This window comes from Bombina bombina, chromosome 7 (genome assembly GCF_027579735.1).
Source record: "Bombina bombina isolate aBomBom1 chromosome 7, aBomBom1.pri, whole genome shotgun sequence".
NCBI lineage: Eukaryota > Metazoa > Chordata > Amphibia > Anura > Bombinatoridae > Bombina > Bombina bombina.
This window is the reverse complement of record NC_069505.1, coordinates 155,716,396-155,735,456: the sequence shown is the minus strand read 5'-3', so window position 1 is coordinate 155,735,456 and position 19,061 is coordinate 155,716,396. Positions and strand designations below refer to the sequence as shown.

Sequence of the window (19,061 nt, the reverse complement as noted above, 5' to 3'; positions counted from 1 at the left end):
CCAGAACTAAGTGGACCTGAAACATTATGACTGGAACAAAAGTAATTTAAAAAATTGGATGTAAACTGTGAACCTCAATCAGACAAAATATTCTGTGGTATTTCATGTAAACAAAAAATATCTCTAAAAAACAAAGCAGCTGTTACACTGGCAAAAAGAAGACCCAGCAATGGAACAAAGTCACCATAGTCTGATGATAAATTAACACAAACATGTGTCATATCAGAAAGAGGCAAATCCACAATGAAGTCCATCAAGACACTTGGCCATGGGCTGTCAGGCACTGATAACAGAAGAAGAGGCCAACAAGAGCTGGTATAGAGTGTTTTATTCTAGCACAGGTGTAACCAGACAAAACAAATTGACATTTGCCACCAGAAAGTCCTAGAAATTGCTTCCAAAGGAGGAGGAACAGATATCATCCTTGTAGCATAATAAACTGTCTGAAGCAGCTAATAGCAGAAGAAGCAATAAAAGGCTTAGGCGCCTATCTATCAAGCCGTCAACTTTGTTGCATTCAATGTCATCAATACGCTTGCCTAACATCTCGGCAGAATACGCTCTCCATATTAATAAAAAAAGTTGTGCACCATGTACGATCTCGCTGCTATTTGGCTTTTTTCCAATTTTATTTATACCCTGTCACTAAAGCCGCCACTATACTAAAATGCTTAACCCCTATTCCGCCGCTCCCAGACCCCACCGCAACTAAATAAAAGTATTAACCCCTATCCTGCCGCTCCCGGACCACACCACAACTAAAAAAAGTATTAACCCCTAAACCCCTGGCCTCCCACATCACTACCACTAACTAAACCTATTAACCCCTAAACCGCCAGCCCCCCACATCGCCATAAACTACATTACGCTATTAACCCCTAAACCTAACAACCCGCTAACTTTACATTAAAATTACAACATCCCTATCTTATAATAAATAAAAACTTAACTGTAGAATTAGATTAAACTATATTAAACTATTAATTAACCTACCCTAACTACTATTCTACAATTACATTAAACTACCAATTAAATTAACTATATTACATATTAAAAAAACCTAACCCTACTCAAATTATTTAAATCTACAAAGAAATCAGATTTTACCTGTAAAGAAAAATACAAACACCCCCCAAGACTAAAACCCACCACCTACACACCTTTCATTTCAAATACATCTGATAGTCTCTATATTTTAGCAGAATTTATTCTAGTGCATTTTAAGATATACTCTGAAATGCAAACAATTTACACAAGCAAGGTTTTAAATGGACATTAAACTCTCTCTCACACACACCAGCACAGATATATATCCCTTGACAAAAAAAAACAGAAACAAAAGTTATACTGCCAGCATATAATCTTCCACGGGATGAATTCCCAAATCAAGACTTCTCAAAGATATTTGAGCAGAAGAAATGTGATGAGGATCATCATATGTTATGCTAAAAGTAGTAACAAGAGTCCCAAATGTCCCAGTCCCAAGTACATTACTAACTTTCTGGATAAGATTTTTCCTCTATAAGAGTAATTATTCAGTAAGAAAGGCTATGGAAGCATGAAACTTTAAACAGTCTGCAGCACAGGTGTTAGGTTTAATAGAAAACAAAATTTGACAGGCATTAATGATGGTGTAAATCTGCTGTCCATTGCCCCAGAATTTCTATGACAGAGGAATGTTGGGTTTTGGGGAAACTACAAGTCCCATCTGTGTCAGTCTGTTGCATAGGATGGCTGACTAGGCCCAGTAGAAACCAATGCTGGAGCAGAAGGGGTAGCATGGGAACCCCAGTAGCTGATGATTGAGCCTGTCATTTTTCAAGTCTTTAAAGCAAGTTTAGCTGTGAGACCTGCAGCTCTTGCATAGTATGGGTTAAAGTTGCTGAGATAATGTACTGATGATACCTCTGTTATAACCATAGCGGCTAACCTAAAATTAGCTCTTTTAAAAGCTAAAATCTGATATGGAGGAGATGTGATGCATGCCAGGGATATTAACAAAATGCAAATATCAGGATAGCTGTAACACTGAAGTTGGTAAATCAGGTTCACTTAGCAAGATAGAAGAGTAGTTAAAGTTCAATCCAGGGTCAGGGACTAGATAAAGTCAAAGGAAACCTGGTGACAAAGCAAAGGGGGTAGGCAAATGGATAATCCAATAAACGGTTCCAGAAATCAATAACCAAATTACCAGTCCCAGACAAACAACAAAACAGAGAAGTAGGCAGTAGCAGGGTCCAAAACACAAACCAGAGTCAAGCCATGGTGACAGAATAACCAAGCACAGAATGACGCCATCAAAGGCATTTTGAAACTTTCTGTACATCTTCTGGTGCCAATTCTACTACAAGGTTAATTTCGATGCTGACACTACAAAATGTACTACCTTTAGCACAGGTTGCCAACCATCAAATACATCATTAATGAGACATGAACATCTACCGTGTTAACTTTAGCGCAGCCCCTCCCTAGTAGCGCTAACTTCAGACGGCTCCTCAGTCATCGGACCAGTATTTCTGTGCTTTTCCATTTTGACCACACCAATACCAGGCTTTTTCTTAGCAAGGCACATACTGTGCCTGGGTAAGTTATTTGGTATCTTTTGTTCAACAGCACAGCAAAATGAACAGTGGAACTTAATGATAGCAGCTCTGTGATACACAGAATAATATTTTGCCTTAAAATAATTGATGATTAACGCCTCTTTAATAATATAGTCTCTTTGAACACAGACTGAAAGTGCACCTATCTTTGAATAGGAAGCCCCCTCCTCTCTATTTCATCACCCCCCATCTTCCTCATCTGCCAGTGCTTTGCAGCCTTTTTAATCAGGAACTAAAAATAACCGCTTAGTATCATAGCAGTTCCTATATGCGGCGTTATGTAATATGAAGGTATGTAATATGCAATAAAATCTGCGCCATGCGCGAAGCACGGGAGCATGAAGAATCACAAAGTTTAATTCACTGGCAGATGAGGAAGATGGGGGGTGACGAAATAGAGAGCAAGGGGCAGGCAGCCATTTCAAAATTGCAGAGGGACAACTTGTAAGTATTGTTATTTGCACAATATATATTTATCAAAATTGGGCTACAGTTTGTAATATTAATCATTAGAAACGTTATCTGTATAAGGAAGAACATTTTTTGGGTTAACTTGCAATTTAAGCATGAAGTGAACAGTAAGTTTCTGAATAGACCCCTGTTTATTCACACCTGATTAAGTCCAGAGGTTGATATTTGTACCACATTCCCCAGCGTGCCCAGCGCTCATATAACAAATGCCTGTGGTTCTGTGCCCCGTGAGTTTTAATTGGATGTCGGCTCTTGTGGCTCCCCTTTGGAAAGAAAAAGAGAACAGTAAATATATTTATAATATAAAAAGATAAATATATGAAGACATGGTTACCAGTTTTGTTGTGGAAGAGGTACAATACAGTAGAAATATGCATAGACAAAAAATAATTCTCAGTTGTTCACCTTCCTCCTGGGAGGCAATGATAACGCTAGAGTTTTGGTCATCTTTGCCTCCTCCTAGTGATTAGGAGTTAAATCCCAGGAGAAATGGCTTGTGGACTCTCACCAACTTTATAAAAGAAAATTAATTTTGAACTAATCTTTTTGCCAAAAAAACACAATTCTTTTATTTTTCAATATTTGCTCAAGAAGATCAGTTGACTTGATACTTCCTATGGGGAATGTATTCAAAACAGAAGAAAGAGCATCTATTTTGTAAACAGCTTTTCAATGTACTTCTTTTATAAATTTAGCTTCATTCTCTTGATATCCTATATTGAAGGAGCAGCAATGCACAGCTGGGAAATAAGCTGAATACATCGGTAAGCCAATGACAAGAGGCAAATATTTTCAGCCACCAATCAGCAACTAGCTCCCAAGCCTAAATAGGTATGCTTTTCAACAAAGAATACAAAGAAAACAAAGCAATTTAGATAATATAAGCCATTTAGAGAGTTGTTTAAAATTGTATGTTCTATCTGAATCATGAAAGAAACATTTTGGGTTTCGTGTCCCTTTAAACTTAAATAACGTTAAAGATATATATTGCATGGGGTCAGGAATGGCTAAGAACAGTGATTGCTGTGTCAGCCAATAAACATGCAAGCTTCAATCAACTGAAAAGAACATTATTAGACTGTTATTGAATAATGTAAATGTGAAGCTTTTGTTGGCGGTTTAACCTGTATAAACACATCAACAACATCTTTTTGTTGCATGCATTTGTACACTCATTGACTCATTAAAGGGACTGTTTTTATTTCTGCCAAAAGCAAATAAAATGTGAAAATGTATTAATTTTTAGCCTTCGTCTGAAAACGAATTCTACAAGACAGTGTTAATAAACCATTATAAAAGCCTAAATTAGTTTTACCCTATAATGCAGTCTAGTCAAATCTGTGAAAAGAAATCTTAGGTCCTCAAATCTGAATTGCTTGTTTGGGGTTTAAGAGGTTTTGCACTTTGTTACTTTCAATACTTTGCATGAGGTTGCTTACATCAGAGGAGAGATTTCAAGCAACTTTTGCACTTTTGTTTATGTTATTCTATTTCAACTGCTTTGCCCTCTTTATAAAGTGACAAACTGTATTTTAAACCCTTTTTTTTTTCAATATTAACATTTTTGTGTATACTCAATTCACAAATGAACCCCTAGATACCGTTAAGACGTCCCATGCCATCCTAAAAGCGATGGTCTTAAAGGGAAACATTTTCTTTCATGATTCAGATAGAGAATACAATTTTTAAAAAGTTTCCAATTTACTTCAATTATCAAATTTATTTCCTTCTCATGTTATTCTTTGTTGAAGAGATACCCAGGTAGGTAGCGTGCACATGCCTGAAGCACTAAATGACAGGAAATAGTGCTGCCATCTAGTGTTCCTGCTAATGTATAACATTGTTGTAAAACTGCTGTCATATAGTGCTGCAGACACGTGCACACTCCTGAGCTCACATTTCTGCTTTTTAACAAAGGATAACAAGAAAACAAATAAAATATGATAATAGACGTAAATTAGAAAGTTGTTTAATAGTTTTATCTAAATCATGAAAGAAAAAAATGTTTGTTTCATATTCCTTTAAACGCCCTTAGGATGGCATGGAACGTCCTAACGCTTGTGGTGTCCTGATCTCTTCTGTGTACAAATGTCAATTGATCCGACAGGTGGATGTGACTAGCAACACAGGGAAATGTATCAAGCTGCATGCAGACAAGTGCGCAAGCAGAGTACCTGCCTGCCTGCAATCGCCACTTGCAATCTACCCCTTTCTCCAAGCAAGAAGAGAGCCTTTCAATCACCCCAAACAAGAAAAACATAATTGATGTAAGAACTTACCTGATAAATTAATTTCTTTCATATTGGCAAGAGTCCATGAGCTAGTGATGTATGGGATATACAATCCTACCAGGGGGGGCAAAGTTTCCCAAACCTCAAAATGCCTATAAATACACCCCTCACCACACCCACAATTCAGTTTAATGAATAGCAAAGAAGTGGGGTGATAAAGAAAGGAGTAATAAAGCACCAACAAAGGATTTTGGAAATAATTGTGCTTTATACAAAAAAATCATAACCACCATAAAAAAGGGGTGGGCCTCATGGACTCTTGCCAATATGAAAGAAATAAATTTATCAGGTAACTTCTTACAAAAATTATGTTTTCTTTCATGTAATTGGCAAGAGTCCATGAGCTAGTGACGTATGGGATAGCAATACCCAAGATGTGGAACTCCACGCAAGAGTCACTAGAGAGGGAGGGATAAAAATAAAAACAGCCATTTTCCGCTGAAAAATTAATCAACAACCCAAAATATAAATTTAATCTCATAAATGAAAGGAAAAAACTTAAATCAAAAGCAGAAGAATCAAACTGAAACAGCTGCCTGAAGAACTTTTCTACCAAAAACTGCTTCCAAAGTAGCAAATACATCAAAATGGTAGAATTTAGTAAATGTATGCAAAGAAGACCAAGTTGCTGCTGCTTTGCAAATCTGATCAACTGAAGCTTCATTCTTAAAAGCCCACAAAGTAAAGACTGATCTAGTAGAATGAGCTGTAATTCTCTGAGGCGGGGCTTGACCCGACTCCAAATAAGCTTGATGAATCAAAAGCTTTAACCACGAAGCCAAGGAAACAGCAGAAGCCTTCTGACCTTTCCTAGAACCAGAAAATATAACAAATAGAATAGAAGTCTTCCTGAAATCTTTAGTAGCTTCAACATAATATTTCAAAGCTCTTACCACATCCAAAACTGGTCTGAATTAATTTTCTTTCTTTGGGACAATGAATAGATTTGAAAAAAAAACCCAGACCCTGTTCCTGAAACAGAACTGGCATGATTACCCCTGACAACTCCAGGTCTGAAATACACTTCAGAAAAGCCTGAGCTTTTACTGGGTTTACCGGAATGCATGAGAGAAAAAATCTTCTCACAGGCGGTCTTACTCTGAATCCTATTCTGTAACCCTGAGATACAATACTCTGAATCCAATGATTTTGGACCGAATTGATCCAAACATCTTTGAAAAATTTGAATCTGCCCCCTACCAGCTGAGCTGGAATGAGGGCCGCACCTTCATGTGGACTTGGGGGCTGGCTTTGATCTCTTAAATGGCTTGGATTTATTCCAATTTGAAGAAGACTTCCAATTGGAAGCAGATTCCTTGGGGGAAGGATTAGGTTTCTGTTCCTTGTTTTGTTGAAAGGAACGAAAACGGTTAAAAGCTTTAGATTTACCCTTAGGTTTTTTATCCTGAGGCAAAAAAACTCCCTTCCCCCCAGTAACAGTTGAAATTATTGAATCCAACTGAGAACCAAATAATTTATTACCTTGGAAAGAAAGAGATAGCAATCTGGACTTAGAAGTCATATCAGCATTCCAATATTTGAGCCACAAAGCTCCTCTAGATAGAATAGCTAAAGACATATTTAGATTTAACATCAATTTTGATAATATAAAAAATGGCATCACAAATGAAATTATTAGCATGTTGAATTAACTTAACACTGCTAGACAAATCATGATCCGATACTTGTTGCGCTAAAGTATCCAACCAAAAAGTTGAAGCAGCTGCAACATCAGCCAAAGAAATTGCAGGCCTAAGAAGATGACCTGAATATAAATAAGCTTTCCTTAGATAAGATTCAAGTTTCCTATCTAAAGGATCTTTAAAATAAGTACTATCTTCCGTAGGAATAGTAGTACGTTTAGCAATAGTAGAGATAGCCCCATCAACTTTGGGGATCTTTTTCCAAAACTCCAATCTAACTTCTGGCAAAGGATACAATTTTTTAAACCTTAAAGAAGGAATAAAATAAGTACCAGGCTTATTCCATTCCTTAGAAATCATATCAGAAATAGCATCAGGAACTGGAAAAACCTCTGGAATAACCACAGGAGGTTTATAAACAGAATTTAAATGTTTACTAGTTTTAATATCAAGAGGACTAGTTTCCTCCATATCCAACGTAATCAACACTTCTTTTAACAAAGAATGAATATACTCCAATTTAAATAAATAAGAGGATTTATCAGTGTCAATATCTGAGGCAGGATCTTCTGAATCAGATAGATCCTCATCAGAGAAGGATAATTCAGTATGTTGCTGGTCATATGAAATTTCATCAACCTTATGAGAAGTTTTAAAAGACCTTTTACGTTTATTAGAAGGCGGAATGGCAGACAAAGCCTTCTGAATAGAATCAGAAATAAATTATTTTAAATTTACAGGTATATCTTGTGCATTAGATGTTGAGGGAACAGCAACAGGTAATGAACTACTACATTTTCTGCATGTAAAAGTTTATCATGACAACTATTACAAACCACAGCTATAATCACCACAAGTTTACAACAAATGCACTTAGCTTTGGTAGAAATGTTATCAGGCAGCAGGGATCCAACAGTGAATTCTGAGACAGGATCAGATTGAGACATCTTGCAAATGTAAGAGAAAAAAACAACATATAAACCAAAATTATCAATTTCCTTATATGGCAGTTTCAGGAATTGGAAAAAATGCAAACAGAATAGCCCTCTGACATAGAAAAAAAGGCAAGAGGCAAATTGGAATGGGGTCTAAAATAATAAAAATATTTGGCACCAAGTATGACACACAACAAACAGAAAAATATTTTTAGCGCCAAAAACGTCCGGAAAAAAAATGACACACTCGCGTCATAGATGACGCAACATTTTGAAAGGACCTGGCATCAACTAAGACACCGGAAATGACGAATTTGCGCCAAGAATGACGCAATAACCTTTAGCATTTTGCGCCCTCGCAAGCCTAATTCTGCCTGCAAATTTGAAAAATGACAGTTAATTGAAAAAAGACTACACCCCACATAAGAAATACATTTCTAAAAAATGCATTTCCCAGATATGAAACTGACAGTCTGCAAAAGGAAATATACTGAAATCTGAATCATGGCAAATATAAGTACAAAACATATATTTAGAATTTTATATAAATACATAAAGTGCCAAACCATAGCTGAGAGTGTCTTAAGTAATAAAAACATACTTACCTGAAGACACCCATCCACATATAGCAGATAGCCAAACCAGTACTGAAACAGTTATCAGTAGAGGTAATGGAATGTAGCCCTTCCTGTTGAACATTTTCCTGTGTACTTTTGCACCTGTATACAATCTGCAGGAGAAGTTGCCTAGGCAACTATTAGATTGGTTGGTCATGTGATCAAGTGAAACTGAAAGAAGAGTGTAAGACACAGGAGGAAGCAGACATGTCAGAGCAGTGAAGGTGTGTGTGTGAGGCCTGGCTGTGAGAGAGCTGCAGACTTCATCTTGTAAAGTAACAGCATTCCTCTGCTGATTTAGTGTATGCTGCCAGCTGCAGTCTGATCCTGTGAGAGAGCTGTGGAGAAGAATGCAGACAAAGTAAATGACTGGCAGACCTTGGAGTTTTCTGTCAGCCTGTGCAGATGAATCCTGTTTAGTGGTAAGAAGTATCCTCTCTCCTTGTCATACTGACAGGGCATTCTGTCCATCACATAAACTTATAAACAGCTCATCCTGTGGATTGCAGTTTCCTATGAGCTGTAACTGTTTAAATGCATGTGGATTACCTTAAAGGGCCCCAACATTTCTGTGCACCAACTGGTACCCATCAGCCATTAGGGTGAAGCCTGAGGGTGGGTTTGCAGGTGGTTTGGGAGGGTGCTGGGCCTGGTTAGAGAGAGTTGGTGTGTTAGTTAGCCACTGTATTTCTTGCCTTATTTTTTATTTGCCATAATCCTTTAATACATGTTCATACTGTTTTACTGTTATTACTGTGTGTGTTGTAGTTATTTATTATGTTCCTGTCTGGGAAACCCATTCTTGCCCTGGATGCCCAGTCAGGTGGAGGCACTGCCACAGTCATGTACCCCAACTCCCAGGTAGCGGAGACTCAGGATCAGCCTGCAGAGCACATGGAGGTAGCTGGGGTAAAGACGCACAGGGGTAATTGTGGGCCTAGGCCAAACCCCGTTACATTTGGTGGTACTGCTGAGATAAATTGGGGTACACCCAGTAAGGATACGTTAATTCCCCGGCCCACACTCCCATTTGTAACAGATTGGGCCCAGCAACAGAAGGTACCATTGCATCATGCAGTGATGATATGCCAGGTACCTCCCTATAGTGAGATAAAACATATCACCAAGTGCGTAGAGATTGTACTGGGAATAGAGATGGCTACCATCAGAGATATCCTGCATGATTCATACGGTCAAACTTACATGTTAGTATATTCCCATGCAGATTTGAGAGGCCGTCATAGGCCTACATGTCTATACCTTCTTGAAGCAGCTCCTGAAGGATGTCACTTAGTGTACGCTCTCCCTGATAAGGAGGAAGGGGTTACACTGCAGCAACCCTCCAGTATAGGCCAAAGAGACTTTAATGTATCAAGTTATTCCCAGATTCTGTCCCCTTTGTCAGAGAAACCCGCCAGGAGATTACCGGTTACCCCTGTAGAGACTGGGGCCATCCCCAAACGAAATGTCTACTTTTCCAGTGTGCAAGGGACAACTGCCCCTAAGACCCAAGATCTAGTGGTTCCCTCATCTCCAACATCCCCAAAACCAGGCGATTCCCTATTGAGAGCCACAAGTTCAGGAGAGAGTAACATATCTGAAATACTGCAAAAACTCTCAGAAGCCATAGTAACAGCTACCCATACCCACAGTTACCGTAAGCTGAAAGTGTTTTCTGGGAATCAGCCTGTTCCTGCCGGGGAGGAACCCTTTAAGGCCTGGAAGGATAATGCTGTACAATTGTTGGAAGAATGGTCTTGTACGGATAACATAAAAAAACAACGGATAATGGAGAGTCTTCGTTTCCCAGCTACGAATATGATAAGGCTGTTTAGGGGAGTGAATGAACAAGCTACTGCACAAGATTACCTGAAAGTTTTGCATGATGCGTATGGAAAATCAGAGGACTCTGATGATCTATTAATCAAGTTCCTAGCCACTAAACAGAAGGAACATGAGAAAGCTTCAGACTATATCAATCGATTACAATTGTCACTGGGAAAACTGTTTCATAATGGAGCAGTCACTGCATCTGAGTTGGATGCTGGACTATCCAAACAAATTCAGAAGGGAGGCCTTAGCAATGATCCAGTCATGATCATGTTAAGAGTTAAGTTGGATGATCAAGTCTTGTCCTATTCCACACTGATCCGAAAAGCAAAAGTACTGGAGAACCAAATGTCCCCATCTCCTCCACAAAAAGGAAATTCTTCTAAAGCTGCAGAGAAAGAGGATATGGAACTGTTCGTCCTTAAAAAAAAGGTAGCTGAATTAGAATTATTGTCTAAGTCATTGCCAAGAAGAACAGATTATTCTCCTACCAGGAGGCAGCACTGCAGGGAGACCACAGGAAGTTTATTCCCAGAGGAACAGTCCCCCCGAGGGAACTGTTTTAAGTGTGGAAAATCAGGGCATTTCAAGCGGGAGTGTCCCACTAATTCATCAGATACAGGAGTGGAAGTTCTAGCTATTGAGCTGGAGGAGGCTCAAGTTACCAGTCCTTTCAGGAAAAGAGGAAAAAAAAACACACCCATGTTATCTGTGGGGGCCAAGATCGGGCCCAAATCTCTGATACAGTTACAAATAGAAGATATTCATGCCTCGGCCTTGTTAGATACTGGATCCCAGGTCACCATCATTAATAGAGACTTCTATGACCATCATCTAAAACATATTCCCCTGGAGCCAGCAGGAGAGTTGCAGTTGTGGGGAGTGGGATCTCAGGCCCAGCCTGTAGAGGGATGTATAAGAGTGACAATAACCATCCCACAGTTAAACACAGGAATGATCTGCCCTATGGAATTGGAAGCTCTTGTATGCTCCATGAAGAAAACAATGTGCGCCCCAATAATTTTGGGTACCAACGCAAGAATGGTGCAGGACATGTTCAGGGCCTACCTAACTGAAGTGGGAGATGTATCTCTAACCAGACTGATGGAAGTCAGCCCTGTTGTAGGGAAAGAGTGCCATCGACTAGCCCTACAAGCTAGACCAGGATCATGCCACTACTCGGGGAAAGAACATTTATTTGTAAGGCCTGGAGAGAATAAGACTCTACGAGCCATAGCATCTATGCACCATGAAATATTAGGAGGAACCAGGCAATACCTCATTGAGTCCTTGCCTGAGGAGGATGCAAAAAAGGGATGGACTCTCATACCTGAGGTGAAAGACTGGCGGAATCACTGGTGTAAAGATTTTCCGATAATGATAAGAAACTTAACACCCACAGAGATCAGAATTGATCGTCACCAGAAGATTGGTGTGATTCACTTGTTGGACCAAGTCTCTTCAGTAATGTCAGTAAAGGCAGAACAGGGAGGTGATCATGAAGGACCTATAGTTTTTGAACTGGAAGATTCTCCTCTACCACAAAAGTGGAGAGATAGCCTCCGATCCAAATTGGCTACTCGAGAGAAAGTCTTCTCCAGGAAAGAAATGGATGTGGGATGTGCAAAGAGTGCCACACATGCTATCAGACTTTCTGACCCAGCTCCTTTCAGAGAAAGATCAAGGAGAATACCCCCTCGAGATGTGGAAGATGTCCGGGATATACTCAAACAGATGGAAGAATCTGGCATTATTAGAGAGTCCAGAAGTCCATATGCCTCACCCATAGTGGTAGTTAGGAAAAAGAATGGCACAGTCCGGCTCTGCATAGACTATCGGACTTTAAACAAAAGGACTGTGCCAGATCAATATACTCTGCCACGGATAGAAGATCTGCTAGATGCCCTTTCTAGAAGCCAGTGGTTCAGCGTTCTGGACTTGAGGTCTGGGTATTATCAGGTACCCATGAAGAAGGACGATCAGGAAAAGACAGCTTTCATCTGTCCCTTGGGATTCTACGAGTTTACCAGGATGCCCCAAGGGGTCACTGGGGCTCCCGCCACCTTTCAAAGGCTGATGGAGAAGACTGTGGGGGATATGAATCCCAAAGAGTGCCTAGTCTATCTTGATGACCTCATAGTGTTTGGAAGGACACCAGAAGAGCACGAACAGCGATTGCTGAAGGTGTTGAATCGACTCCAAGCAGAGGGTCTGAAATTATCAATAGACAAATGTCGGTTTGCCCAGAACTCTGTTACATATGTAGGTCACATTGTTTCCGCACAAGGTGTGACAACTGACCCGACCAAAATTGAAGCAGTGATGAACTGGCCCAGGCCAGATAACATCAGTGAGCTGCGCTCATTTCTTGGATTCTGCGGTTACTACCGGAGGTTTGTGAAAGACTATTCAAAGATTGCTCGAGAGCTACACAACCTGTTAAAGACTACCTCTGCTATAGAGGGTGTTAAGGCGCCAAGTCCTAAAGACTCCTTCGGAAAGAAATGGACCTCAGGATGCGAAGAAGCCTTCTTAATCTTGAAGAAAAGACTCACAGAAGCTCCTGTATTGGCATATTCAGATCCTGAGAAACCATATGTGCTCCATGTTGATGCCAGTATGGAAGGCCTAGGGGCCGTATTGCATCAGAGCTACCCGGAAGGGTTAAGACCAGTGGCCTACATAAGTAGAAGTCTAACTGGTGCAGAGAAAAACTATCCGGTCCATAAGCTAGAATTCTTGGCGCTCAAGTGGGCAATTGTGGACAAGTTACATGACTATTTATATGAAGCAACATTTGCGGTAAGGACGGATAACAATCCGCTTACTTATATTCAAACAACAGCAAAGCTGGATGCCACAGGGCATAGGTGGCTGGCAGCATTGTCGAACTATAGTTTCAGCCTTAAATACAAGCCAGGCCCTAAGAATGTCAGTGCGGATGCTCTGTCCCGCAGACCTGGACTTCCTCCTCATGAAGAAAAGGAGGAATGGGAAGAAATCCCTGTGCCTGGGGTAGGAGCCCTGTGCCAAACATATGTAGTGGCTGAGAGGCAGGATGAGTTCTCTGAACTCAGAGGAATAGACTCCATATGTCACTCCCCAGAAGCCGTACCAGAGGTATTCTGTGCTCCAGCAATGCTCCAACAGTGGTCTCACATAACCAATGAAGACAAGAAGAAAGCCCAGTCACAGGACTGGTATATAGGGACAGTCCTCAAGGCAATGAGAGCCAAGAACCCTAAATTACTGAGCTCCCTTCCCATTGGACAAAGAGATTTGTACCGGAGAGAATGGAGTAAACTACATCTAGAAGATGGAATCCTTTATAGAATTATAAAATACCATGACCACCCTGGTCGAAAGCAGCTAGTGTCACCTCATAGATATCGGGGAATGGTCCTAAGAGCCCTCCATGATCAACATGGGCATCTTGGGGTAGACAAGACCTATGGCCTGGAACAAGACCGGTTCTATTGGCCTCGCATGAGAGAACATGTTGAACATTATGTGAAGACCTGCAGAAGATGTATTCAGAGAAAGACTCTGCTCAGATCTGTATTCAGAGAAAGACTCAGCTGTGAGAGCTGCCCCTATGGGCCACCTGAGAAGTACAGGACCCCTGGATCTTGTGTGCATGGACTATCTATGTATTTATACTACCGGAATTGGGAATGTTCTGGTAGTAACAGACCATTTCACCAGATACGCTCAGGCTTTTCCCACTAAAGACCAGAAGGCTGTGACCGTAGCCAAGGTCCTCTGGCAGAAATATTTTATGCACTACGGTCTGCCCAATCGAATACATTCTGATCAAGGTAGAGACTTTGAGAGTAAGCTGATCAAAGAACTGTTGGATATGTTGCAGGTTAACAAGTCCAGAACAACACCCTACCACCCTGAGGGTGATGCACAGCCTGAGCGTTTTAATAGGACACTCCTAGACATGCTCGGGACTCTGAAACAAGTGGAGAAGCGGTCCTGGAGTAAGCATGTAGAAGCCATGGTCCACTCATATAATTGCACAAGGCATGAGTCTACAGGATTCTCACCCTATTTCCTAATGTTTGGAAGGGAAGCCAGACTACCAATAGATGTCCGGTTGGGGGTGTCCCCAGATGGAACAAAGTCAGACTCTCACTTCCAGTATGTGAGGACCCTCAGACAAAACCTTCACAGTGCCTACGAGTTGGCCACTCAAGCTGCGGCAAAAATGGAGGAACGCAACAAAAGAAGATACGATACCAAAGTGAAGCATCGGGAAGTCCAAGCGGGAGATAAGGTTCTCCTCCGGAATCTAGGGGTACCTGGGAAACACAAATTAGCAGACAGATGGAAGGATACCCTATTTGAAGTTGTGTCTAAGCTAAAGGGGCTGCCAGTGTATAATATAAAAGGCCCAGAAGGCCGGATCAAAGCTTGGCATAGGAACCATCTACTACCAATAGCCTATATTGATGAAGAGGAAGGGAGTAGTAGTGAATGGGAGAAAAGCACAATGGAGAGTCCTGAAAATGAGGCAGTAGAGACTCCAGAAGCTCTTAGTGCTGATGATCAATGGTGGTCTCCTCCTGCTGAGGAAACACAGCACTTTCCTTCCTCTCCTCCCTTAGCCTCCTCTACATTGAATCCCAACAGCCCCAACTTTGTGCCTGGGACCCCAAAAAGAGACTCTTGTATCATCGGAGAGCCAGGGTCTCAAGTATCTGGTGACCTCCCCACCCAAGTGGTCAGAGCTGAAGATTCCCAGGCACATTCTGGACTTCCTCAGAGAGAACAGAGACTGGGTACTAGAATACAACAGCCTCCCAAGGTTCTTACTTACGATCAAGTCGGAGAACCCAGTTATGTACATATGCCCCAGGTACAGTCTAAAATGGTTGATTTTCTGTATGCGGTTGCGGACATTATGAATGTTGGAACCCCTCTGTACTAGAATAAACTGTAAGATAGTTAACATTTGTTTATAGGACTGTTAGTGCATTTATTATTATTTATATGTTTTGTTTTTTCAATTTGCCTCTTGGTGGAACCTTGCCAGTGGAAGGCAAGGATTTTACGAGGGGGAGAATGTAGCCCTTCCTGTTGAACATTTTCCTGTGAACTTTTGCACCTGTATACAATCTGCAGGAGAAGTTGCCTAGGCAACTATTAGACTGGTTGGTCATGTGATCAAGTGAAACTGAAAGAAGAGTGTAAGACACAGGAGGAAGCAGACATGTCAGAGCAGTGAAGGTGTGTGTGTGAGGCCTGGCTGTGAGAGAGCTGCAGACTTCATCTTGTAAAGTAACAGCATTCCTCTGCTGATTTAGTGTATGCTGCCAGCTGCAGTCTGATCCTGTGAGAGAGCTGTGGAGAAGAATGCAGACAAAGTAAATGACTGGCATACCTTGGAGTTTTCTGTCAGCCTGTGCAGATGAATCCTGTTTAGTGGTAAGAAGTATCCTCTCTCCTTGTCATACTGACAGGGCATTCTGTCCATCACATAAACTTATAAACAGCTCTTCCTGTGGATTGCAGTTTCCTATGAGCTGTAACTGTTTAAATGCATGTGGATTACCTTAAAGGGCCCCAACATTTCTGTGCACCAACTGGTACCCATCAGCCATTAGGGTGAAGCCTGAGGGTGGGTTAACAGGTGGTTTGGGAGGGTGCTGGGCCTGGTTAGAGAGAGTTGGTGTATTAGTTAGCCACTGTATTTCTTGCCTTATTTTTTATTTGCCATAATCCTTTAATACATGTTCATACTGTTTTACTGTTATTACTGTGTGTGTTGTAGTTATTTATTATGTTCCTGTCTGGGAAACCCATTCTTGCTCTGGATGCCCAGTCAGGTGGAGGCACTGCCACAGTCATGTACCCCAACTCCCAGGTAGCGGAGACTCAGGATCAGCCTGCAGAGCACATGGAGGTAGCTGGGGTAAAGACCCACAGGGGTAATTGTGGGCCTAGGCCAAACCCCGTTACAGGAATATGAGAGTATATCGTCGATCTGAAAAGGGAGGTAGGAGATGAATCTCTACGACCGATAACAGAGAACCTATGAAATAGATCCCTGTGAGGAAAACCATTGCATTCAATAGGTGATATTCCCTTCACATCCCTCTGACATTCACTGTACTCTGAGAGAAACGGGCTTCAAAAATGCTGAGAAGCGCATATCGACGTAGAGATCTTAGCACAAACTTACTTCACTACCTCCATAGGAGGCAAATTTTGTAAAACTAAATTGTGGGTGTGGTGAGGGCTGTATTTATAGGCATTTTGAGGTTTGGGAAACTTTGCCCCTCCTGGTAGGATTGTATATCCCATACGTCACTAGCTCATGGACTCTTGCCAATTACATGAAAGAAACAAGTCTAAGAAACAGGATCTGCTTGCGGTTGCAGGCTCGTTCATGCAAGTCTGCACCTCAACATCCTAGAAGCTAATGCAACTTAATCAATTTTTCATAGTGTGGGCTATAACTATAGCCTGCGGATCTAAATATCAGGTAGCCAGCTTGTCAAAAAATTGCCACCCTCCAACAGTTTTGGTGCATGACACAGTAGATAGGAGTAGAACTGATAACAATAAAAACTAAATGTAACTGTAACTTTATTCTACACAGACATTTCAGCTACTAGAATATAATAACAGAATATAATAAGAATTAAAAAAATATTCATGCTCTGTTACTTAATTTATTATTAAAGTAGTCTCTGTAGGTCATAAGACACTTTGAAACTGTTTTTTTAAGAATATTTTGTTTGAGACTATACATGTTTGGATTAACTTTATATGTTTGGAGTCAGTGTACGGGCAATCAATTATGACTGCACATATGTGCTTAGAGGCATGGTAAAATATGTCTTGGGCTGATGCAAAACAATTCCATTATGAAGAGAAATTAAATTCAGTCCCACATGTAAATGAATGCAGACAGAAGGAAACAAAATCATTTTTTTGCGTTTTAAAAGCTTTATTTCAATGTTAAATGCTGAGAAGCACTTCGGTACTTTTAATTGTGATTGCTAGATCCAAATTCCCACTTTAATTTATTTTTACAGCCTTTTACAGCCTACGAGTGCTCCTTTGTTCTCTCACATTTCCAAGAATTAAAATTTCCCTTCTGTTGACTTCTAAAATAACATTGCATCTGTGTGTTATTATTTTTTTTTGTTAACATAGTTTACTAAGGACACTTAAATAGAGAGGTAAAAAAATGTGTACAGTACTACATGCAGTGTATATATATATAGTAATGGTAGAGATGGAGGGCACTCACAGGACTTCAATCATTAAGTAACTTTTATTATGCTGATTACATTAATACAGTGTCGACGTTTCGGCCCTTTCTAAGGCCTTCTTCAAGACAAATTCATAGTCTAAAAACTAGGGTTGCACCGATACCATTTTTTTATGAACGAGTACAAGTACCGATACTTGTTTTCAAATACTCGCCGATACCAATTACCGATACTTTTTTTTAATGTCATGTGACAGTTTACCAAGCACAATACAGACTAATTATTTAAGATTCCTTCTTTATAATTATAAATGACTGTAATTCAAGAGACATTATGAAATAATAAAACAGTTTTATTAGTCAAACGTTTACTGAACATGTTTATAAATAAAAAATATTACAATAAAATATTAAATTTAAAGGGGTGATGCAATTGGGTTGTAGGGCTGTTATATAACATCAATCTGACATTTGTATGGAGGTTCGACTCTAAGCTGAACAGTCTTTCACTTTCCACACTACTGCATGGGGCAGAAAGATATTTTTGGGCCATTTTAGCCAGAGCTGGAAATCTGTTTATTAACTGCCCAGTACTTCAGGGGTTTGTCTGAACGAGGTGCAGTGATCTCTCCTACAATAATACAAATAACAGCAATTTGTATTGGCAGAACAGTAGTAAACAATTTTTAGTTTAGTCTCCACAGTTTAAAATGAAATGGGAACATGCAGTTTGAAAAAACGTCACAAGATAGCATATGGGTAGGAAGTGGAGGTATTGGTTTAAGTATCGGTGCATTTGCACGAGTACAAGTACTCATGCAAATACTTGGTATCGGTACGGATACCGATACTAGTATCGGTATCGGTGCAACCCTACTAAAAACATAAAAAAAAAAAAAACATACGATAAAATACGTGACCAACAAAGTGTAATGTCCATATATACACCAACGTGTGACCCTCCACCAGAGAAAACCATCAAGTCCCAAAAACTTAAAAAGACTTCTGAAGAAATAAGGAAGCCAGGTCACCCAACTGCTGTGGGAGAAGTAAGACAAGGTAAGAGTACCATAGAGGAAAGAGGACAGAGAAAGAAAGAGAGAACATGAATGGAAATGAGACAAACTGAGCCATTGCTGGAACCACCGTGGTCAACATGAAACCACATTCTCACATATCAACAGTATACCGTCATGCACCTAGTGGCGGGCCCATATCACTACTATCCAAACGTAGAATCTTAAAATCATAATAGTAACACTACTGATAGTAATAGGTCCTGTAAATTCTGAGCCAGGATGGGTCATTACCCCAAGTTATATATCCAGATTTACAAGCAGGTAGATATACACAATCCATGGTGTGAGCATTGTCAATACAGCAGTAACACCCCTTACTCCCCTAGACTCCTCGATTCTAAGGGTTAAATATGGCAGCACTTCA

General features: G+C 40.3%; 1 protein-coding gene across 2 annotated transcripts in view; it reads right to left on the bottom strand.

The window, feature by feature from the left end:
- LOC128666024 (anoctamin-3-like) overlaps positions 1-19,061 on the bottom strand; it is a 353,414-nt gene that overhangs the window by 237,663 nt on the left and 96,690 nt on the right. For both annotated transcript variants that reach the window (XM_053720385.1, XM_053720384.1), the window contains one exon: positions 3,216-3,337. In XM_053720385.1, the coding sequence (XP_053576360.1) occupies positions 3,216-3,337 (122 nt within the window). The remainder of the gene's footprint in view (positions 1-3,215; positions 3,338-19,061) is intronic.